Raw genomic sequence first — 23,778 nt, 5'->3', positions numbered from 1 at the left:
AAAAGGACCTTTGTCGTCCATTTGACATCCCCCCTGCAAACGAATGCAGGTGCACCAGTAAGCCCCAGCATCTGTCAGTCGTAGGTTAATGATGTCTATTGTCAGGGTCTTTTCATCATATTTGACTCCAACACGTCCTTCAAAGTCTTTATGGACAGTTAATTTCTTGATTTTAAAATAGTAGTAGAAGACTTCTCGGCTGATCTCACTTCTGCTGTGCAGAAATACACCCATTGCTTCTTTCTGAGGTGCAGGAAACGTCATGGTGAAATTGTCACCTTTATATTTGATCACATCTAAAAATGATTCAAGAAACAGCCTTGATCAGATCACAGCATCCAAACAAACTGAAGTTAAGACGTTAAGTTTGATATAAAGGATTTTGAGAGAAAACATAGAAGCAGCAGATGTTCCTGACACTGGTTCAGACATCACCTGCACAGCTGTGGATTATTAATATTCCTGCATTAAGTCAAGTATTTTCTAAGCATTTTGAATAATTTCACTTATTTCAGCATATCAGGTAAGAGCTTGGTTTTTAACTAAATCTGACATTACTTTTTTATGATTGCTTACACACTAAAATAAAAATAACACAGTGTTGCTCTTTACACTCAAATAACAAAACCTCAGCCTAGATCTGCACAACTATAAGAACATTCTCAGCCTCACACTTTTTGCAAAACAACATACACACTTCTATACATGTTTTTCAACAGTTAAGATTTCTTAAAATTCTGTAAAAATCTTGTCTAGTCTCATTGTTCTGATCCCCGTCTCGTGTCTGGTCTCAGATTTTTGCTTTCACTTTGATGTTGCTTAAATCTGTTTCAAAATGTTTACACTTATATTTGATTATTTTTGCATTTTAATCTGGCATGTCATGCCAGCCCAGAAAAATATATTATTATCATTCTGTTCACTAATGTAATTTTCATAATCAGGTGTTTTTCATTTAATCATTAATCTCACAGAATTTTGATACATTACTCTTAAGCAATCATTAAACACTTTAATTAAACATTTTAAACTCCTTTGTTTTAAAAGTTTGCATAAATGGGGTTTAAGACAATAGACATTTTCACTGTCACACGAGAATTTTTTTTTTAATAATATAGTCATCATTTAAAATTTCTCTGTCTTTACATGGACCCATTGTTATATAATTATTATTTATATTATTTCAAATTCTTTCAAAAAAAATTTCCTATGGTGTGACTGTCTCAAGGATGTTCAATAAATGACAACTTTTAGTAATTAAAAAGAAAAAGTAAACAACTGTTAATAAATACCTCAGGCATAATTTTTTACAAGCATATGAACTTGATAAATTATGTCTCTGAAAATGTTGTCCTCTGGTTTGAAACCATATCCTGTTTTTAAACTCCACGGACAAATTTAATTAGTTAAAGAGCCAGAATACTGTTTTACAAAAAAGTGTTTTTTACTGCTTATGTCAACTACCCAAATATATTTTCCTATCCATATACACAAATTACCCAAACATAACAGTAAAAACACAAAGCACTAACCTGCACTTGCAACAAAGTTGGTAAGACAAAGGACAACCAACAAGAAGATGGTTTGCAGAGACCTCATTATTGCCATCAGTGTGTATTTTGGATTCTCGTCTCTATCACGGTCATGCATAATAACTTAAACTGTTGACACACAATCAGCAACGAAATGCCCGTCTGTGCAAGTATCCTCGTAGCCTATACACAGTAATAGAGATCTTATGTAAAAGCAAACAGCTGAGTAAAAAAAGTGATGTGAAAACACTTGTAACAGCATAATGGATCTGGGTGTGTTATATTTTGTTCCAGTGAAAAACTGTGGGTGGAGCAGATATTTTTGAGAGCAAGGCCCTGTCCCAAATGGCACACTCCAGACTTGTGAACTTCTTCAGAGTTCACATTTTGGTGACATCATTTGGTGCATACTTATAGGGCCCTTGCCACGAGTCCACCAGGGAGCATTTGGGACAGACTTCAATTTCAGATGGAAATTCAATTTCGACTTGCCACCACCTCCTGGTGGTTTAATATCATATTTAAAAGTATCATTGCATTTTTCCAACATTTCATATTTGTATGTCAAAAAAGTAAAACATTAATCTAATAACATTATTTATGCATTTGGACCGATGAAGTTTAGAACTTCAGAGCATTTGTAAACATGCTCTGCTCTATTAATTAACTTCTTTTGAGTATTAATGCACATGTTTCAGATTGTCATATGACAGTCTTGCGGCAAATCGACTTTAATGAGGTAGTGAAATAAGACGTTATCAGGAACACATTGATAAATTCATAATATGCTTGAAGAATACACTGCTGACTGCTGGAAATAATTCAGATGGAGAAGTTGTCTAAGAGTTTAAATGGCAAAATCTTTTAAGTGTGCTGCAGTTTTACTGTTGAACTACTTACGTTACAACTCATCTCTGTGTAACCATAAGCATTTCCTGAACGTCTGCAAGAACAGTTGAGAGCAATGTCTCGATCTTCTGTGTGCCATCCAGAAACACTGTATAAAGGGCAAAGACCTCACTCAACCAATCCACAACAATAGAAGTGATTTAAGTCACTGTGCTTATTGCGTGTTAAAATATTAAAGTACCAATGTCATTCACAGTTTCTTCTATCACTTTTTTGTTTTTCAAGTACAAGGGCCAGGCATATCCATCAAAGTAACCTGGTGGATCCGGATATGGCACATAGACTCGTGAGATATCGATTAGAGATAGGGAAAGGGTGACTCAGTCAAAACATTAATATTAATTAATCAAACAGCCCAGCTAATAACCAAATTGCCCAACTTGCCGTAGGCTTTGCTCAGGGAGTGACTTGACAAACCCACTGCTGCCCTTCTCTACTTGCATACACCTGGTCCTCCATCCATTCCTCCGACGGTCCTCCACCAGTTCTTGGTATTTCTCCCTCTTTCTCTCTTGAGCCTCCTCCATTCTCTCCTCCCAGGGCAATGTTGTTTGCAGGTGTTTCTATTTAGCCCCATGTGCATTGTAATTAAACAAAATGAATGCAAGCAAATACTGAATTTAAATCAAGTTTAAAATTGTGTTAAAAAAAGGCATAAAAAAAAAAAAAAACATTTGAAGCTGACTTTAAAAGTTGGCAACCCTGTGTAATGGCATAACTGATGCTGAATGTCCTTTAAAATGCACAGCCACAATGTATGTTACAAATTAATAATAATAATAATAATAATAATAATAATAATAATAATAATAATAATAATAATAATAATAATAATAAATCTGAGTTAAAAAGAAACAGCTTCCAAGAGAAAATCGTGCAAATATCTTGCGATAACTTGCAAAAACTGAATAAGAGCCAATGTCTTATTTTGGCCAGTGGGTGGCAATAGCAGTCTTTCCAGTTCTCGTAGCCGGACACCACAGATGAAGCCGAACTGTGAAGGATTGGCTGCTGGAGCTCTGTATTGGTTTTTGGATTTACGTGTGTTTACTCGTCTGCTGGCGTTTTTTGAAACAACGCTAAATAAAACAATCTAATATAACGATAAATAAAACCGTCTCTCTCTCCATTAGACTAATATAGAATCTGTAAGTTAGATGATTTGAATGCTAAGGCTCCAAACACGATGGTGTATCATTGTTGTGCATATAACTGTAAAAACACTGCGAGGAACAAGAGTCTCTCATTCCACAAGTAAGTGCAAAGATTCACTTTGTATTATGTTAAACGTGGCAGACCGATTAAAGCCATGTTCTCGTATTTTGTCTTATTATCAGATTCCCGCTGAAAGACCCCAACTTGCTGAAAAAATGGCTTAACAATTTAAGATGGAAAGACTGGAAACCTGCTCCAAACAGTAAAATCTGCTCGATCCACTTTGAAAAGAAGTGTTTGATTGAAGATGGGAAGAGAGCAAGACTTCATTCATGGGCTGTGCCTACCCTCTTTTCCTTCCCAAATCGATATCTAGAGAGAAAGGCGAGTGAACTGTGACCTGATGATAGGAGTTTACTTGTTTAAATACTATATACATGTTCATGAACTGTTTTTAAATATATCAATATTTTATTTTTTACTGTGTTTTTTCGCCAGTATTTTTGTCACTGCTAATTCTCAGACTTTTCTCCATTTTAAATCATAAAAGTATAAATAAAACATTAGTTTAAACTAAAGTAGATTTAGACTAAGTTTTGTTTAATTATATTATGACAGATAACCACAATTCAGTGCTGAAACTGCTTGAAATTTTGTGTGTTAACCATTTAAATGTAATGTTTTAAAAAAAAACTTTATTGCCTACAGGTTAAAATCAATCCTAGAAGCAAAAGAGCTTTGGTGAGTTACAGAAACTGTTTTATATGCATTTTGTGATTCTGAAATATGTCTTTGGATTGCACACAGAAGGGTGTATTTACACAGATAATAAGAAATGCACTTGAAATGCAATTGACATTTCAGAAGTAATTTATTATAAATGTTTTATAATGCGTAATTATAAATCATCAATAGAAAACCGTACATAATAATATATATAATACAGAGTTTAAGGCTACACTGATGCTGCGTTATCAAAAACAGTTTCATTTGTTTGCTGTTTCGAACCTCTCAAATATCTGGAGACACCTTCTGGTCAAAATAGAGTGAATGAAACAAAACAGTCCAAACATGCAAAAAGGCAACAATCCAGTTGTAAATGTTTTATTTAAAGCGTAATCTATTAAATGTAATCTAAAGTTCATCAAATATTATTAATTATGAAAAGTTTTTTGGGCTTATTGTATGTGTTCTGTGGAGGGCTTGACAAATCATGCAACCTTAGACAATTAACTACTACTATTGCTTTTCATTTTATAAATGTGGCATTACAATTTCTCTTTTTCCGGTCATTTTCAGTTGAAGGGAATTGTTGCTGACTCAAACTCATCTGGTCAAGCAGCACCTGACGCGACAGCAGAAACTTCGCAGAAGTCTAACTCAGAAAAACCTGAGGACAGAACTACAGAGAGTTTACAGCCGAACATATCCAAAGGTAGTTCTAGCCAGATGAGAACAGACCCAAAGAGCGTTTCCACACAGCAACCGACAGAACCGGAAAAAAGGTCTGCAACAGCGTCTGAAGGAGAGCCTCCATCAGATACATGCTACTCTGTACTGGTTATATTCAATTTTAATTGTTATTATTTCTTAATGTCTGCTTTTTCAGTCAACCGTGGACCATCCTGGGTGATGAAGCTCTCGACAGAAGCATGACTATACCCAGTTTCTTTCACAGTGGATATTGTTTGCCCGATGTAATTAACCTTTTTATTTTTATTTTTTCATTCCTACACTCTTAAAAACAAAGGAGCTTGAAAGGATAGCGATGCCATAGAGGAATCCTTTTTGGTTCCACAATGAACCATTCAGTCATAGGTTCTTTAAAGAACCATCTCTTTTTTACCTTTTTATAATCTGAAGAACCTTCTTTCACCACTAACAACCTTTTGTGACCCAGAAAGGTTCTTCAGATGTTAAATGCTCTTTATGGAACCATTTAGACAAAAAAAGGTTCTTCTATTGCATCGTGAAGCACCTTTATTGTTAAGAGCGTATGCACCACAATGTGGTTCACTAATAAACTGTTATTTTTCCTTCAGAACATCCACTGGGCTGGAGATGATGAATTAAATATTGTAAGTGACTATGATGCACTGTTGAATAACAGAGAGTCCTAAATATACATTTCCTAATAGAGAACTATGAAAGTGGTGTTCATCAACACCTAATTCTCTTATTCAGATGCCGCATGTGGCTTATGGAGTTTTAGGACAAATGAAGCCCCATATCATCGAGGTAAGGCCTCTTCTGATTCACATCCGAACTGTGATACAACTGTTGTCACTAGGTATCTGTTATTACGTTATTAAGATCCTGTCTACTGCACCAGACTGTTTAGGATTGAGAGCAGTTTTTGGTAGAACACTTGATTTTTCTTCCAAGTTTTAACAAACATTCTAATCCTATGAGAATGCTGAAATCCACACCACGACTATAATGGTGAAACAAAGAGGAATTATATCGTTAGAATAACTAAAACATTGACATCAAAATCTATTTAAATGAGCAGGTCACACAAGGTAGCATGCACTTATATAATATAATTTCATCATCTCTTGCTGTGGATGCCACTATAGTTATCGTTACAGTTAGGCCTTTACAGATAACAGCACAGAATTTGAGTATTTGAAGCTGTTGCACTGCGTTCCCTCAGGTTAAAGAGAGGTGGGAATGGCTCGGGCTGGATGTTAGAGGCCCGTTCTCTCCCACAGTAGACCAGCACACGCACATCATGACCCTGACTGACTACCATTCCAAATGGGTGGAAGCTTTCCCTCTGACTCAGAATCTCAGTCAGGATGTGGCCACGTGTCTCGCTGAAGTCATCCATCAGCAGGGATATCCTCTCGGAATTCTCTCCCGGCTTCCCAAGCGGATCCTCATGGAAGTAAGAGACACATACACCTTTCCAAACATTTGGGGTCAGTGAGATAAAAATAATAAAAATACTGATCCTTTTATTTTGCAGGAACTTGTTAAAATGATCAAAAGTGACACGAGAGACATTTAGAATTTATGAAAGATTTCTGTTTCAAATAAATGCTATACTTAAACTTTCTATTCATCAAAAAATCATTTAAAAATGTATAACCGCTTTCACAAAAAGATTAGGCAACACAACTGTTTTCCTCAATGATAATAAGAAAAGTTTATTGAGCATGAAATCAGCATTTTAGAATGACGCAGAAAACTGGAGTAGTCATGGAATGGAATAATTGACATTTTAAAATGTTTTCAAATAGAAATCAGTTATTTGTAGTAAAATGTCACAATATTACTGTATTTACTGTATTTTTTGTAATGGTGAGCATAATAGTTTTAAATTCAGTACCTATAAAAAAAAAATCATACCAACCATAAACGTTTGACCAGTAGTGTATGTAGGAAATAGTTAATAATTTCCTTTGGAAAAACAGCTGGGTTTCATATCGTTGACATTAATGGTTGACATTTTTCTTCTCGCTCTCTTCAGGTTAACCGTGAGTTGAAGAAACGCCTGAGGTTGAATTCAAGCGCTTTAGTCATACATCACCGGCAAACTGGTTACATGGACTTGGTCACCGAATCACTTCTTAATGAGTACGACATCTTCAGGCATTTATTGCTCAATTTATCTCGGCCGACAATGAATTATTCTGAATTTAAGAACTTTATTCAGTACATGATGTTACACGATTTAATGCTAATATTTACTTCTTAACTGAGATGAAATTTGACTGTTTAATGATCAGTTACATTTTTAATCATGTGAATAAGAAAATCTGTATTGTGGAAATATATTGTTTCAACATGTCCAGCATTGCTTCATGTATATTTCAGGATGCTGGATGAGCTGGTGAAGAAGCACGGCAGCATCTGGCATATCCTCCTCCCTGCTGCCACTCTGCGCCTCTGCTGCACCAATCACCCCACGACCAAAGAGAAACCCTTCACCCGCATGTGTGCCAGTGACCCGCCGTTCTCATCCGCACCCAGAGAACTCCCTGTAAGTCACCGTCTCCCTCACACTTTACATTCTTTCATACGAATGTACTAAGCTATCATTCGATGATTTGTAATCAGGGTTGGGGAGTAACAGAATACATGTAAATTAAAGGTATAGTTCACCCAAAAATGATAATTCTGCCATGAATTACTCACCTTCATGTCGTTCTAAACCTGTACGACCTCTGTTCATCTTCAGAACACAAATGAAGATATTTTTGATGCATCCTGAGAGCTCTCTGACCCTCCATGGACAGCAAGGGTACTACCACAATCAAGGTCCAGAAACGTAGCAAGGACGTCGGTGAAATAGTTCATGTGACATCAGCGGTTCAACCATAATATCATGAAGCTACGAGAATACTTTTTGTACACAAAGAAAACAAAAATAAGACTTTATTCAACAATGTGTCTCCTCTGCATCACCCTAGTGCCATTGCAGAGATTATCCAGTGAATGTAAATGGTGTATACGATTGACCCCTGATGTCCCATGGATAATTTTAACAATATCCTTGCTATGTTTCTGGACCTTGATTGTGGTAATCACATTTCTGTCTATGGGAGGGTCAGAGAACTTTCAGATTCCATCAACGATATCTTAATTTGTGTTCTGAAGATGAATGAAGATCTTACGGGTGTAGAACGACATGAGACATTAATGACTGAATTTTCATTTTTAGGTGAACTATCCCTTTTATTACATATTTCAAATACCAAAAAAAAAATCAATAACTGTATTCAATTACATTTACAAATTACTTTTTAAAGGGGTCATATGATGCGATTTCAAGTTTTACTTTCTCTTTGGAGTGTTACAAGCTGTTCATGAATAGATAAGATCCCTAAAGTTGCAAAGACTAAAGTTTTAAACCCAAAGAGATATTCTTTATAAAAGTTAAGATTCATCCACGCCCTCCTAAAACGCTTTGTTTAAACACGCCCCCACGTCTACATCACTGTGTGGGAAGATTTGCATAACGCTGCACAAATGTTCATGCAAAGAAAGAAGGTGTAACTTTTGATTCTCGCGGTTACTGTCAGCACCATATTGTGGAGAAGCGGTTTTGTTGTGAAAGTGAAAATAATTCATTTGGTCTTTCAAAAAAGGACACAATAAGAAACAGTGGTTAAGTTGTATTTACAACACTTTTCAGAACAGTTCAAACCAAATAATCAGATGTGTGCAGCGCATTTTATGGAGGACTGTTTCTTGATCCTGGGAAAGAACACTACAATGCCATCTGATCTGACTCGCAGTCTGTATGTATGATTAAATATTTAAAGGATTTGCCACTGATGATTCAAACGTGAGTTTTGAGCAGTGTAGAGTAGCACTTGTTGTTTCTCCAATCACAAATGTAGACATGGTTTTATGTTTATGCAGCACGATGCAATGCTTAAAAAGAACGTATAAGTCATTATGATCAGTAATTATGTCCCCATTGGATGCAACAAATGCCTCATTTGTAATGGGTTTTATTGTCTTGTCACGCCGGTGTTCTGAACAGGACAAGGCGTCACCGTATGTTAAGGGGTGTATTTCCATAACATTGTTGAGGTATTTGACCAATCACAACACTGGATAGCAGTCAGAGCACATGAGCTCACTTTTCAGAATGACGAGCTTTGTAAAAAATCGATGTGTTTCAGAAAGTGAGGCATAGAGGAGTAACAATAATGTACAGTATGTGAAAAATAATGTGCTTTTTTTAACCTTAATCCGCATAAACACATTGCATTACACCAAATGCACAAAATAATGTTCTTTTTAGCAACATCATATGACCCCTTTAAAGTGTAATCTTTAGTGAAATAAATTTCAAAAGTAATTTCCCAACCTTGTTTGTAAAGTACTGTAAGTTGACTCTCATAACAGTTTGGTTCTCTTATTTTGTGTTTGCTTGGTCTCTGTAGTACAGTGCCACTGATGTTCGCTTGAGTTCTTTTGTCATCCCAACCACTGATGCCAACAATCTAGGAGCTGTGTCAGACATTTAGGTAAGAAAACCTGAACAAAGATGAAATTAGATTGTGGTTTGATGTGGTAATATAAGTGAGCATACTGATTTTTTACATCTTATTTTTCAGGTGCACTCTCTGAAGGATCAGATTTTTTTCCCAGTAAAAAAAAACCCTTAACGTTTTGTCATATTTGCTTGACCTCAGCATTTCACTTACACTTTGCAGTACTGGGCTTTTTTTTTTACCAAAATAAGATGAAATAAGAGGGAGAGAGAAAAAATACCCCATTCAAAAGTTTACATACACTTGAAATGTAATACTGGATGAGACAGAGTGTTTTTTTTTTTTTTTGTCCTGAACAGTTAAACTGCCCGCTGTTCTTCTATGATTTTGAGATCAATTTTTTCACACTGAGGACAACTTTGGGTCTCATACACAACTATTACTATTACAGAACAGTCATTGATGCTCCAGAAGGACACACGATGCATTAAGAGTGTAAACCTTTGAACAGAATGAAGAAAGAATGAAATCTTCTGGAATGGTTGCATATGAGTCCTTCAGTTGTCCTCGGTGTGAAAAGATGGATCTCAAATTCATACAGTCATTGTTGGAAAGGGTTCAAATATGCAAATGTTGCTGGAAAACCAACAAATTTGTGGGACTGGAAGTATTTTTCTGAAGAACAGTTTAACTATTCAGGACAAACAAGGGACTCATGAACAACTATCACTAAAGAAAGAATACACAACCTGTGGATCATTCAGGAAACAACACAATATTAAGAATCTACATTTTGAATGGGGTCATTTTTATAAATAAACTATTATTTTCTCTTGTGGAATATATACACGTCTTTTATTCAGGTCAGTAATAAATAAAAAATAACATGCATTTTGTATGATCCCTCTTATTTAAAAAAAAAAATAATCTGCAAAATGTATGTAAAATTTTGACCACAATTGTACATAGACTGTAAATAGAGAAGCAAATTTGCACTGTTGTTCCACTGTTGCCTTGTACAAATAGAAATAAAATCATTTTTAAAACCATAAAAGAAGCAATATTTTATGCTTCATCTCTTTTGTTTGTCCTCATTTTTGTTCATATTATACAATTAGTTCTAACATGATTTGTGTTCAAAATTGCTGATATAAAATCCAATGGCACTGAGAAGTTTTACGGTTAACATCCCTCTGTTTGTCTTTATATTCATATGGTTTATCTGCGATATATAAACTAGATAGATCAAAACCTTAAAGACATAGTATACCTAAAAACAGCTTTTTGTCATTATGACTTATATACACGCACCCATACATATATATATACATGCACACATACACACACACACATATATATATATATATATATATATATATATATATATATATATATACACACACAGGTGCCAATCAATAAATTAGAATGTCATGTCTCCAGCTTCAGTCCACTCCTTGTGGAGCTCTCCCAATTTTGTTGTATTTGAATCGAGTCTTCACTGTTGCTTGTGCACCTTTTCCTACCCAGTTTCTTCCTTCCAGGAAACTTTGCTTTCAATATGCTTTGATACAGCACTGTGTGAACAGCCACCCCTTTCAGTAATGACCTTCTGTGAATTTCCCTCTTTGTGGAGGGCGTCAATGATTGTCTTGTGGCCCATTGCCAAGTCAGTATTCTTCACCATTATTGTGGTTTCAAAGAACAAGAGATACCTGGAATTTATACTGTAGTGGTGGTCATTTAATGAAACTCAAATGTAAATATTCTGATGTAAATCATTATATTTAGCTGTAAACTCTAATCATCTAATCTAATCAAATTAAAACAAAAAGACATTTGAAATGTTTTACATCTATAGAATATAGAATATAAGATGATTTCACTTTTAGAAATGTTACAAAAAGAAAACTATAAAAATATTATAATTTTTGAGATGCAATCCTTATATACACATGTACGTGAGTGTGTCTGTGCAGTTTTTTTTTTTTCTTTTGAGGAAGTGATTTAACATTGGTTTCTATTTTATGGAGAGAAAAAATACTGAGATATTTCATAAAACATCTTCATTTATGTTTCACAGAAAAGTCATACAGGTTTGAACAACATGAGGGTGACTGAATTGTTATTTTGGGGGGAACTATCCTTTTGAATAATACTGAAACTGGTTGTGAATGTAACTGTCTGTCCTCCGGTGAGGACCCAGCTCTGCAGGCGGCACTGTAGAGCAGTTTGATCCGTGAGTGAAGAAGGAAGAAGAGCTTCTTGAATCCGTTAGATGACCTGAAGTCCACTAACCGCTGGCAAAAATGTTGCCAGTCCTCTTAAATGCAGGCTTCCCGCTATAGCAAAAGTTGAAACGTTGAAAAAACTGCTGTATTGACTTAAATCTAATCTAAAATTAGAAAATTAATAATAGGAATTGGTGGGTGAGTAAACTAAACGTGTGTAAAGTTCAAATTTTGTCCCATGTTCAGTCCCAGCATAAATGAATTGTTCATCAATTGACAGGACGACAAATGGAGGAAAGACCACTCTGAGTAAAAGCCTCCAGAAGCTTCTGCATAACAGCCTAGTTATTTCTCAAGACAATTTTTTTCAAGGTAAATTTCTACGCCCAGTTTATATTATAATTTAGTTATGCTCTGTGTCAGTAGACCGGTTAGTCAAATTGATATTAATTTATGTCTGTTTCTCAGGATGACTCAGTGGTCCCTGCTGATGTCAATGGCTTTAAGCAGTATGACAGTAAGAAAAGTCCTGTTTGATTCTTAGATTGGCTTGTCTATGTGTAATGTGTCTCAACATATCAGTTGTTCTGTTTTGCAAAACATTGTGTTTTATATAGCTCCCCTTTGGAGTTATTATAAGGTTATTATTTTATAAGGTTCTATCTGACATTTTTCTATCTGACAGTTATTCACATATTCTTATTCTGTGACAACTTATTTACATTATGTGATAGACTTTTTAATGTTTTATACATTTTGGGACATGAATGGAATGAAAGAATTTTAAAGCTCAATATCTCAAAACTACTCCGAATACAGATCGAACCTTATAATTCCAATTGTGTTTTATATACAGTCATGGCCAAAAATAATGGTACCCTTGGTAAATATGATCCAAGAAGGTTTTGAAAATGTATCTGCATTGTTAATAGTTTTGATTTTTTATTTAAAAAAAATTCACAAACATCTCACCTTTCATTGGAGAATAAGGATTTAAAATGGGGGAAGTGTCATTATGAAATAAATGTTTTTCTCTAATACACATTGGCCTCAATTAAACATTTCTAAATTATCTCCTAAAATGCCTGACGAAGTTAGAGAACTCCTGACAAGAGATCAGAGACCATTCCTTCATCCAGAATCACTCCTGACCCTTTAGACTCCCAGCTACATGTTGGTGCTTCTCCTCTTCAGTTCACTCCTCTCATTTTCTATAGGGTTCAGGTCAGAGGACTGGATTGGCCATAGCAGAAGCTTGGTTTTGTGCTTAGTGACCCATTTTGGTGTTGTTTTTGAGGTTTGTGTTTGGATTATTGTATGGTTGGAAGATCCAAACATTGGCCATTATAAGAGTTCATAAGAGTTCATAAGGGTATTTCCCCCCGTTTTAATTTCTTATTCTCCAGTGAAAGGTTCGATTTTTGTGGATTTTGTGATTGTTTATTTTTTAAGTAAAATTTAAAATGGATTAATGATACAGATTCATTTTCACAGCCTTCTTTGATCATATTTACCAAGGGTGCCAATATTTTTGGCAATGACTGTATATAAAAAACAATGTTTTGCAAATGTGGAAAATTGTATTTATTTATTTATTTATTTTTAACTCCTCTGCAGCTTTGGACGCCCTCCACATGGACAGGATGATGGCAGACATTGGCTCGTGGCAGGAGGATCCTCAGGGCTTCATGATGTCTCATGATCGTGTAGTGAAATCCACAGCAACTGAGACATCCAATGTGTTTATTCTTATAGTGGAATGATTCCTCATTTTTAATCATGGGTAATTTTGTTAAACAGTCTACCTTTTATGTAAGATGAAGAGGAAGTCATACAGGAGAAAGATTTTGTACAGTTATGTTTGGAAGGCAAGATGGGACAGAACTCTAGCTATCTTGCTCCTCATCAGAGGCGAACAATCTTTTGACAAACTTGTTGTGACATTATAGTTCACCTAAAAATGAATTGTCTGTAGTCATTTGACTCACCTTCTTCCAAAACATAATTCCAAACCTATAACTTTTTTCATCTTTGAAACGCAGGTATTAGTTTAGATTTTTTTTTAAACCTGAGAGATTTCCGTCCCTCCTTTTTGAAGGTCTGAAATCAAAACTTTTATGCTTTAAAAGTTCATAAAGTCATTGTAAACGTAATCAATATATAAATCAAGCAATTAGTCTTCTGAAGGGATGGAGTCACTTTAATTTAACAGATTTAATTTCGGCTTTACATATAAAAAACAGTCAATGCACATACATTTACATTTAAATTACATTTAATCATTTAGCAGACACTTTTATCCAAAGCGACTTACAATTTCTATATATGTCAGAGGTCGCACGCCTCTGGAGCAACTAAGGGTTGAGTGTCTTGCTCAGGGACACATTGGTGCCTCACAGCGGATTCGAACCCGGGTCTCCCACACCACAGACGTGTGTCTTATCCACTGCGCTAACACCACCCCTAATATATATATATATATATACACACCACCCCTAATATATATATATATATATATAAATGAAAAGAGAAGAAAAGGAAAAGTGCTAGTATTAGTTGGTTAAGTGCATGCAAAAAAAGAGGAGTCTTTAGATGTTTCTTGAAAATGAGTAAAGACTCAGCTGTACGAATTGAGATTGGGAGGACATTCCACCAGCTGACCACAGTCCAGGAAAAGGTCAGTGAGAGTGATTTTGAACTTCTTTGGGATGGTACCACAAGGGGTCGTTCACTTGTAGAGTGCAAACTTCAGGAGGGCACATAAGATTTAACCAGTGAGTTTAGGTATGTTTGTGCCGTGCCAGTGGTCGTCTTGTAGGCAAGCATCAGTACCTTGAATTTGATGCAATCAGCTACTGGTAGCCAGTGTAACCTGATGAGGAGAGGAGTAACATGAGCTTTTTTTTGGCTCATTGAAGACAACCCTCGCTGCTGCATTCTGGATCAATTGTAGAGGCTTGACAGTACATGCAGGACGGCCCGCAAGGAGAGCATTACAATAGTCCAGTCTGGAGAGAACAAGAGCTTGGACTGGAAGTTGGATGGCTTGCTCTGACAGGAAGGGTCTAATCTTCCTAATGTTGTATAAGGCAAACCTGCAGGTGCGGGTCATTGCAGCAATGTGGTCTGTGAAGCTTAACTGATGATCCATCACAACTCCTAGGTTTCTGGCTGTCCTTGAAGGAGTAATGGTTGATGAACGCAGCTGTATAGAGAAGTTGTGATGAAGCAATGGGTTAGCTGAAATCACCATAAGTTCTGTCTTCGTAAGGTTAAACTGAAGGTGATGGTCATTCATCCAACTGGAAATGTCACTAAGACAGGCTGAAATGTGAGCAGCTACCGTCAGGTCATCTGGCAGCGTAGCAGTGATAATAAAAGCCATGCTTCTGAATGACAGATCCTAATGACGTCATGTAGATGGAGAAGAGAAGTGGTTCAAGTACTGAGCCTTGAGGAACCCCAGTAGCAAAGTGTTGTGACTTAGAAACATCACCCCTCCAAGACACACTGAAGGATCTGTCAGAGAGGTAGGACTTAGCCCACAGGAGTGCAGTTCCAGAGATGCCCATCTTTCTGAGGGTGGACAGGAGAATCTGGTGATTAAAAGTGTCAAAAGCAGCAGACAGGTCCAGTAAGATGAGTACTGAGGATTTTAAAGCTGCTCTTGCTAGTCGCAGGGCTTCAGTAACCGAGAGCAGAGCAGTCTCAGTTGAGAGGCCACTTTTGAAGCCAGATTGGTTGCTGTCCAGGAGGTTGTTCTGTACAAGGAACATAGAAAGCTGGTTGAACACAGCTCGCTCAAGTGTTTTTGCAATGAATGGAAGAAGGGATACCGGTCTGTAGTTTTCAAGAAGTGCTGGATTTAGAGATGGTTTCTTGAGAAGTGGGCTTACCCAAGCCTGCTTAAATGCTGAGGGAAATGTTCCAGAGTGAAGAGAGGAGTTGATAATGTGAGTACGTGAAGGTATGACTGAAGAAGAGATCGCTTGAAGGAGGTGAGTGGGGATCGGATCAAGTTTTAATATATACATAAATTACATAAATGTAAATAAGCCAAAGGAAGCTTAACTGTACGTACTTGGTGAACAGTTTAACTTAAATTTAATTATATTATGCATGTTCAGGCACATTGACAGTTTATTTACATAATCGTTAGTTAAAATAATTACAATTACAGTCGTATTATTCATGCAAAGTTTAATAAGCTTTTAATATATGTTTGCTCTTTTGGTTGTCACCGCAAAGAGGGGTGTTTTAGATCATCACGGAACAATCCTCTGAATCCTGTATCTTAAGATGTTGAGGTATTTACACTAATGTATCTGTTCAGTGAGTATTGCAACAATCTTCTGTTGCACGAATGACCTCTGGATCACCTAAACATGCTTGACTTTGAGTATGGTTGGACTGTCATGAACAGTTTACATAGTTTCATGGATCCATGTTCTTCCAGGCCACTTAATACACTGTTTGACCAGAGGTACTTCCTGAAGCTCCCTTATGAGATATGTAAAGAGAGAAGGTAGGAACGAGGCTTCTGTTAGACAAGTCTCGTTTGATTAAAATTAATGTTTTGACTGAGTAGCCCTTTCCCTATCTCTAATCAATAGCTCACGAGTCTATGTGCCATATCCGGATCCACCTGGTTACTTTGATGGATATGCCTGGCACTTGAAAAACAGAAAAGTGATAGAAGAAACTGTTAATGACATTGGTACATTAATATTTTAACACGCAATAAGCACAGTGACTTAAATCACTTCTATTGTTGTGAATTGGTTGAGTGAGGTCTTTGCCCTTTATACAGTGTTTCTGGATGGCACACAGAAGATCGAGACATTGCTCTCAACTGTTCTTGCAGACGTTCAGGAAATGCTTATGGTTACACAGAGATGAGTTGTCACCAGAGATGGGGACTCGAGTTTGAGACTTCAAACAGTGACTTCAGACTCGACTTGAGACTCGTCCTCGAAAGACTTCAGACTCGACTTGGACTCGAGCTCCGGGACTCGTGAACAGGCACGTGCACAGGTAGGGCTCAACCTGTGCAGAGCACATGCCCTTTTTGCCCTTACACTCCGAAGTGCCCTTTTTTTGGTGGTGTTTTTTTTTTTTTTTTTTTTTTTTAATCAATGCTATTGGTCACCCTTTACGTCTGTCTGTCTGTTTTAGCAAATGAAAGTTCTTAAAACGAGCTTGTGTAAATCTTATTCGATCCTCAAGCTGTCAGTAAGCTGATAACTCCGCCCCCTCTATATTCATCGAATCAACTGAAGTTCCACAGCAGCCGCACAGTAGACAACAGCTGAGCTGAACAGTTTTGCGAAGGGTAAATAAATATCTTGTTGTTTGAATAAGTACTACTAAACACTGTCTATAAAGGCTAATGTTTTATTTATTTGATGTCTGACTGACTCACTGACTCAGACATGTGGGACGTCGCCTGAGAAAGAGGGCTAGCATTTGCCATCTAGTCATAGCCAACACTTAAATAGCCTGTGCATACAGTTGCATTTCATCTTTTATAAAATGCTATTTTGGCCAAATGCATTTTACCACAGGAAAAACTGAGCGCTCCGTCTATATAGCTAAAAAAACTAGTTTGTAACATGTAGATGAAAATGTAATGTGATGCCGGCAGCGGCAGGCACCGTCGCCGTTTTAATGACGGACAGAAAAAAAAAATCAAATTTGCACACATTCGCTGGTCAAAAACTATACATTGATAAGTAATACAACAACATATAATTTGTTTTTACCATCGGAAAATCATAACAGGTGCGCCCCCGCGCTGTTTCGTACTGGAACTTACACAAAGCGACGAGTGATCCTTGTCACCTAGATAACTATATTTCTAAGAAATTTCTTCTTTGATTTATGATTGCTGATACACTTAATTTATTAACATTTAGGCTAATCATGTTATGGTATACTCTCTGTATACTCTCTTTATAAAATGTTCTAAAACATGGTTTTACTACAGTAATGTAGTAGTAACTAAAAAAAAAAAAAATTACAGAAGATCACTGAAATCTTTATATTTTATCATACAGAATGTAATTCATGATTCATTCCAAGGCTTCATTTATTTGATCCAAAATACAGCAAAATCAGTAATATTGTGTAATATTTTTACAATTTTAAATAACTGTTTTCTATTTGAATATTTTAAAATGTAATTTATTTTTGTGATCAAAGCTGAATTTTCAGCATCATTACATCAGTACTCTTCAGTGTCACGTGATCCTTCAGAAATGCTTTTCACTGCACTTTTCACACTATTTTTATTTATTTTTTCATTGCTGGCTTATTTTAGGGAAAGTTTAGTGAATAAGAGACCTTCAAGAGACCAACATCCCTGGTCCACCACAGTATAACATTTTTGCCAGATACATGGCTCACAGAAGGTTGCTGTTGTATTAGGTTTAAAGAAGCCCTTAAAACCCTGTTTATCTATATTATCTAATTATCTAATATTATTATTATGGTTGTTATTAATCGTGAATAAATCTAAAGCTTTTGAGACTATTATTTTGTGTTATTGAATTTGTCATGAAGATGTGACCATTTCTTCCTTTTATGCAGGCTTACTAAATAATCTTGATATAAAAAGGGGGGGGGGGGTGCCCTTTTTCAGTTTCAGCACATGCCCCTCAAAAGGTCTGTGCACGGCCCTGCTCGTGAACAATGTTAATTTTTAGTAAACGTCAGATGAGCTCGCTGTGGACTCGAGCTCCGGGACTCGTGAACAGTGGCGGTTCTACATTGAAATACACCCTGGGCGAGACCCCTTTCGAGCGCCCCCCCCCCCCCCCCAAAAAAAAAATATTTTAGAAGTGCCCCTGAAATTGCAATTGAACTGCATTTGAAATCAAAATACCATAGGATAATGTTTTATAAAGCTAAAACAGCCTGTTACTCAAAACATAATAGAAGGGTTACATAAACATGCTCTTACACACTAACTGGCTGTCATTACACGCTATATCCTCCTAGACCCGGAAAAAAACATTTATTTATTTTATTTTCCCCCCCATGTCATCACATTGTTTAGAGCATAGAAACAAGTTGTAAAAAAAATATATATATATTGAAAAATTCTATTTTATTCATGTTATGCTATGGTCACTGGGACTTGTTTAAAAAAATAAAATGACTTTAAATTATATGTATAGGCAAAAACAATGGCATTTTATTTTTTAATCACCAAAAACATTTTGGGTTTCAGGTTATTTTTCAACCAAAATTTGTATGTTAATCTAACTTTCATGGAGGTACCATTAGCCATTAGGTTAGTGCCTCAAATTATATGCATGACACACTTTTAGTTGTGACTTGTAAAACTATATTTAGGAAACTATACTTAGCATACTGTGTAGCAAATAAATAGCAAATGTTCATCTTTAACCTACAGATTTGAAAATGCCGTTGGTTATTTACAGGGCCTTACGTTAAAAAAATGATGGAAATGATAACTGAACTTGTAACAGTTTTTTGCAAAACACAATATTATAAATTAGATCTCATGATTGAGTTGAAACCAGATTATTGTTGTATAAGCATATCAAGCATCATAGCAAAAAGGATAAACAAAGAGTTATACCCACAACCAATTAACATTAGCCCTTCATTCATGAAATGGATACTGTAATGATACAGAGACAATAGTTGCATACCTTTATCTTTTGCTCGTTTCTCCTCTTCTTCTTTTCGAAACTGGGCACCTGATGGCTCTTATCTTTTCTTCTCCATCTCTGTTTATTTGGCACTCGACAATCAACAGTAGAGTTGTGACGTTCGCGAACGAACCGATTCTTTTGAACGGCTCATAAACATGAACGATGGGAGCCGAGTCGCGACTGGAGAGGAGCCGTTCTTTCTATCGTTCTTTTTTCCTATGCGTGTTCATACAAATGAGCTCCTCCAGGAGACAGAACAGTTATAGGGGGAGGGGCGCACCCAGCGCAGGCCAACCCTTTATAGCGTGATGATATTAGTTATTAGTTGTGCATGCATTTACATTGCATTTTGTGTTCATTTAAAACTTATTTTAAAATCATTAAAAATGTTCTTTTGTGATACTGTACTTGTATAGAAATGTTTCACTAAAAGCTGTTTTCCACAGACATTCATTGCAGCCCACTTTGTTATTGTTCATTGACTTGAAGGGGCTGATGTCCTATTTGCAAAGTTTACAGTAGTAATAGTATGTAGTATGTAGACATTTCCATTTTATTTATTCTAATTTTATCTACTTTAAAAAAAAAATAGTTTTCTATCAAAATGTTCTTGTGTGATAACAATGTTCTTGTGTGGAAGTGTTTGTAGTAAAAGCTGTTTTGCACAGAAATTCATTGCAGCCGGCTTTGTTTTTTATGTTTATTTGTGAGTAGGTATTGTATGAATAACATAAGTCAACGTAGTTTTACACACACACACACACACACACACACACACTTTGTACTAAAGGTAAATCAAAATAATGATGTCACTGTCTAAGCAGAGGGATTTGTGCAACCCTATGGAATATAGTCGACACATGAGAAATGAGGTAATAATCAATATTTCAGAATAATTCAAACTCAGATATTGGTGTGTGATATCTGAGCTTTAATTATTTGACTACAAATCTCACCTCATAATACCTCCCAGTGATTATTTCCAGGATAAACTGAGATGCTCCCAAGCTGGCTTCTTAAAACTGACTAAATATTTAAAAAGAGCCAAAAGAGCCATTCTTTTGAACGGCTCTTTGAAAGGAACGGATCGCGAAGATCCGGATCCCCTCAAAGAGCCATAAATCCCATCACTAATAGAGTTGTGACGTTCGCGAACGAACCGATTCTTTTGAACGGCTCATAAACATGAACGATGGGAGCCGAGTCACGGCTGGAGGGGAGCCGTTCTTTCTGTCGCTCTTTTTTCCTATGCGTGTTTCAGAGCGCGTGTTTCACACAGATGCACACAAATGAGCTCCTCCGCGAGACAGAACAGTTATAGGGGGAGGGGCGCACCCAGCGCAGGCCAACCCTTTATAGCGTGATGATATTAGTTATTAGTTGTGCACGCATCCTTCACGTGAGTACTCCACTGGAAAAAAACCTGCTTGCCTCTGTCATTGGGTAGGAGCGGAGCCATGACGTTTTGCACAGATATTCATTGCAGCCCACTTTGTTATTGTTCATTGACTTGAAGGGGCTGATGTCCTATTTGCAAAGTTTACAGTAGTAATAGTATGTAGACATTTCCATTTTATTTATTCTAATTTTATCTACTTTAAATATTTTTGGTTCTCTATCAAAATGTTCTTGTGTGATAACAATGTTCTTGTGTGGAAGTGTTTGTAGTAAAAGCTGTTTTGCACAGAAATTCATTTCAGCCGGCTTTGTTTTTGATGTTTATTTGTGAGTAGGTATTGTATGAATAACATAAGTCAGCGTAGCTTTGTTCATTCTTAAGCCAGACAAGAAGTGTGCAGCTATACAGCCAGGACAGACAGAAGGCCATTACTGAATCCATAAATGCAAAATACAGATATTAACTTAAAAGTAAAGCATTCTTGGTGTTTTTGTCATGTTGCAATAACCTGTTTACACTGATTATATACCAAAATCAAAGTTGATATTGTATGCTAATAAATAGAGTTGTCATAATAACATATTACATGCTTTGAATTCCTTATATATAGCTATGCAGTGTTCTATGCAGCTTGGATGGGTCGCTGTACGTGATGCAACATTTATTATAACCAGAGACTTAATATAATAAAGAGACTTGAGACTTGACTTGGACTCTAGCTCAGAGACTTCAGACTTGACTTGGACTCTAGCTCAGAGACTTGAGACTTGACTTGGACTCTAGCTCAGAGACTTGAGACTTGACTTGGACTCTAGCTCAGAGACTTGAGACTTGACTTGGACTCTAGCTCAGAGACTCCAGACTTGACTTGGACTCTAGCTCAGAGACTTGAGACTTGACTTGGACTCTAGCTCAGAGACTTCAGACTTGACTTGGACTCTAGCTCAGAGACTCCAGACTTGACTTGGACTCTAGCTCAGAGACTCCAGACTTGACTTGGACTCTAGCTCAGAGACTCCAGACTTGACTTGGACTCTAGCTCAGAGACTTGAGACTTGACTTGGACTCTAGCTCAGAGACTTCAGACTTGACTTGGACTCTAGCTCAGAGACTTGAGACTTGACTTGGACTCTAGCTCAGAGACTTGAGACTTGACTTGGACTCTAGCTCAGAGACTCCAGACTTGACTTGGACTCTAGCTCAGAGACTTGAGACTTGACTTGGACTCTAGCTCAGAGACTTCAGACTTGACTTGGACTCTAGCTCAGAGACTCCAGACTTGACTTGGACTCTAGCTCAGAGACTTGAGACTTGACTTGGACTCTAGCTCAGAGACTTCAGACTTGACTTGGACTCTAGCTCAGAGACTTGAGACTTGACTTGGACTCTAGCTCAGAGACTCCAGACTTGACTTGGACTCTAGCTCAGAGACTTGTGAGCATCTCTGGTTGTCACGTAAGTAGTTCAGCTAATATTGCAGTACACTTAAAAGATTTTGCCATTTATACTCATCCATTTCTTTCTCTGTCTGAATTTAGTAACCAGATTTTGAGGACCAACATTTCCAGCTGCTTGTTATTTGACAGTCAAAATAACTGGGGCTGGATGCAGACTGGTCATAACATTTTATATTCAGTCATGAAATGCTAGACTGGTCTTACTTCTATTGGAAAAGTAAGACTGTAACCATTTGGCAGCTGCTTGTAAGTTTTGTATATTTTCTTTACCCTTTATTAAACTGTCTAAAAAGGGTAATATGTTATATATTTGAGGTCTGAGCTGTGGACACAGTTAGGAGAGAGAGGGCAAGCAGTTAGCATTTTAGGTCAGCATTGCTATCTAATCAGCCAATATTGTCTTAAATAGCCTGCGCAGCACTTCATCTTTTGGTAACACTTTAGAATAAGGTTCCATTAGTTAATGTTAGTTAACTACTTTCGTTAACATGAACTAAGCAAGAACAATCCTTCTACAGCATTTATAAGTCTTAGTTCATGTTAATTTCAACATTTACTAATGCATTATTTAAATCAAAAGTTGTGCTTGTTAACATTAGTTAATGCACTGTGAATTACCATGAACTAACAATGAATAACTGTATTTTCATTAACTAACATTAACGAAGATGAATAAATACAGTAATAAATTTATTATTCATTGTTTGTTCATGTTAATTAATACATTAACTAACATTAACTAATGGAACCTTATTCTAAAGTGTTACCCATCTTTTATAACATGGGATCTTGACCAAATATATTCAATCTCGATCTTGAAAATAACTAGATGTTATTTTTATCTTTGTGTGTGAGTGTGACAAATTACACTTTTGGACATATAAGGTAATAAAATATTTAAAAAATACCTTAAATTACCTACAAAAAGGGCATGTAAAACAAATACATTTTAAAACAATTCCATGTGGAGCATGCCCCATTTTGTCACCCTCCTCCCCTTACCTGTTTGCATCTCTGTATCATCCAAACCCAAAGACTTTTATTAATTTTTGAAACACAAATAAAAATTATTAATGAAAACTGAGCGATTTCTGTCCCTCCATTGAAAGTCCATGCAAGCAAAATGTGATGCTTCAAAAAAGTTAATAAAAAAGACATTGTAAAAGTAATCAATTAGTCTACTGGTTTAATCCAAGTCACACAATCACTTTATATTATGAACATAAATTTAGGCTTTTATTATTCTTATTATTATTAATAAATGTACATACAGTTAGATCCATATATATATATATATATATTGGGCACTGACACAATTATCATAAATTTGGCACTGTATGCCACCAGAACAGAATTAAAATGAAACAATCAAGATGTGATTGAAGTGCAGACTTTTACGCTTTAATTCAAGGGGTTGAAGAAAAATAACATAAAATGCTTAAAAATTCCAATCATTTAAATA

At 36.2% G+C, this 23,778-nt stretch overlaps 2 protein-coding genes and 1 long non-coding RNA gene across 4 annotated transcripts; all 3 read left to right on the top strand.

The window, feature by feature from the left end:
* Nucleotides 1-3,486: 3,486 nt before the first annotated feature.
* LOC113100002 (uncharacterized) lies at nucleotides 3,487-10,604 on the top strand. Of its 2 annotated transcripts, none has more exons than XM_026264871.1 (12): nucleotides 3,487-3,695; nucleotides 3,779-3,980; nucleotides 4,305-4,337; nucleotides 4,896-5,101; nucleotides 5,206-5,293; nucleotides 5,639-5,674; nucleotides 5,781-5,834; nucleotides 6,253-6,486; nucleotides 7,072-7,178; nucleotides 7,419-7,584; nucleotides 9,500-9,583; nucleotides 9,674-10,604. In XM_026264871.1, the coding sequence occupies exons 1-11, from the start codon at nucleotides 3,628-3,630 to the stop codon at nucleotides 9,581-9,583; spliced, it is 1,278 nt and encodes a 425-aa protein (XP_026120656.1). In that variant the 5' UTR covers nucleotides 3,487-3,627; the 3' UTR covers nucleotides 9,674-10,604. The 2 variants fall into 2 exon arrangements, with proteins under 2 accessions (XP_026120656.1, XP_026120657.1); XM_026264872.1 differs by having other exon boundaries at nucleotides 3,490-3,695; nucleotides 4,902-5,101.
* Nucleotides 10,605-11,830: 1,226 nt separating this feature from the next.
* Nucleotides 11,831-14,088, top strand: LOC113100000 (uncharacterized). Its single transcript, XR_003289542.1, has 4 exons — nucleotides 11,831-11,976; nucleotides 12,059-12,150; nucleotides 12,247-12,295; nucleotides 13,396-14,088. It is a non-coding gene; the product is annotated as an uncharacterized LOC113100000 (long non-coding RNA).
* A 1,632-nt stretch (nucleotides 14,089-15,720) lies between these two features.
* LOC113099999 (nicotinamide riboside kinase 1-like) lies at nucleotides 15,721-16,685 on the top strand. Its single transcript, XM_026264869.1, has 4 exons — nucleotides 15,721-16,085; nucleotides 16,235-16,303; nucleotides 16,392-16,495; nucleotides 16,589-16,685. The coding sequence occupies exons 1-4, from the start codon at nucleotides 16,078-16,080 to the stop codon at nucleotides 16,675-16,677; spliced, it is 270 nt and encodes an 89-aa protein (XP_026120654.1). The 5' UTR covers nucleotides 15,721-16,077; the 3' UTR covers nucleotides 16,678-16,685.
* Nucleotides 16,686-23,778: the final 7,093 nt, after the last annotated feature.

This window comes from Carassius auratus, unplaced genomic scaffold (assembly GCF_003368295.1).
Source record: "Carassius auratus strain Wakin unplaced genomic scaffold, ASM336829v1 scaf_tig00217098, whole genome shotgun sequence".
In the NCBI taxonomy this organism is placed as follows: Eukaryota; Metazoa; Chordata; class Actinopteri; order Cypriniformes; family Cyprinidae; genus Carassius; species Carassius auratus.
The sequence above is the reverse complement of the archived record's forward strand: the minus strand, read 5'-3'. Positions and strand labels throughout refer to the sequence as shown.

What these genes read in the sequence shown, in the direction of transcription:
- LOC113100002 (XM_026264871.1), top strand. Translation starts at nt 3,628, where the DNA reads ATGGTGTATCATTGTTGTGCATATAACTGTAAAAACACTGCGAGGAAC. An exon ending in ATCGATATCTAGAGAGAAAG is followed by an intron (nt 3,981 to 4,304) that starts GCGAGTGAACTG and finishes TATTGCCTACAG; the next exon opens with GTTAAAATCAATCCTAGAAG. An exon ending in CCGCACCCAGAGAACTCCCT is followed by an intron (nt 7,585 to 9,499) that starts GTAAGTCACCGT and finishes TGGTCTCTGTAG; the next exon opens with TACAGTGCCACTGATGTTCG.
- LOC113099999 (XM_026264869.1), top strand. An exon ending in GAGATATGTAAAGAGAGAAG is followed by an intron (nt 16,304 to 16,391) that starts GTAGGAACGAGG and finishes TCTAATCAATAG; the next exon opens with CTCACGAGTCTATGTGCCAT. An exon ending in AGAAACTGTTAATGACATTG is followed by an intron (nt 16,496 to 16,588) that starts GTACATTAATAT and finishes CCCTTTATACAG; the next exon opens with TGTTTCTGGATGGCACACAG.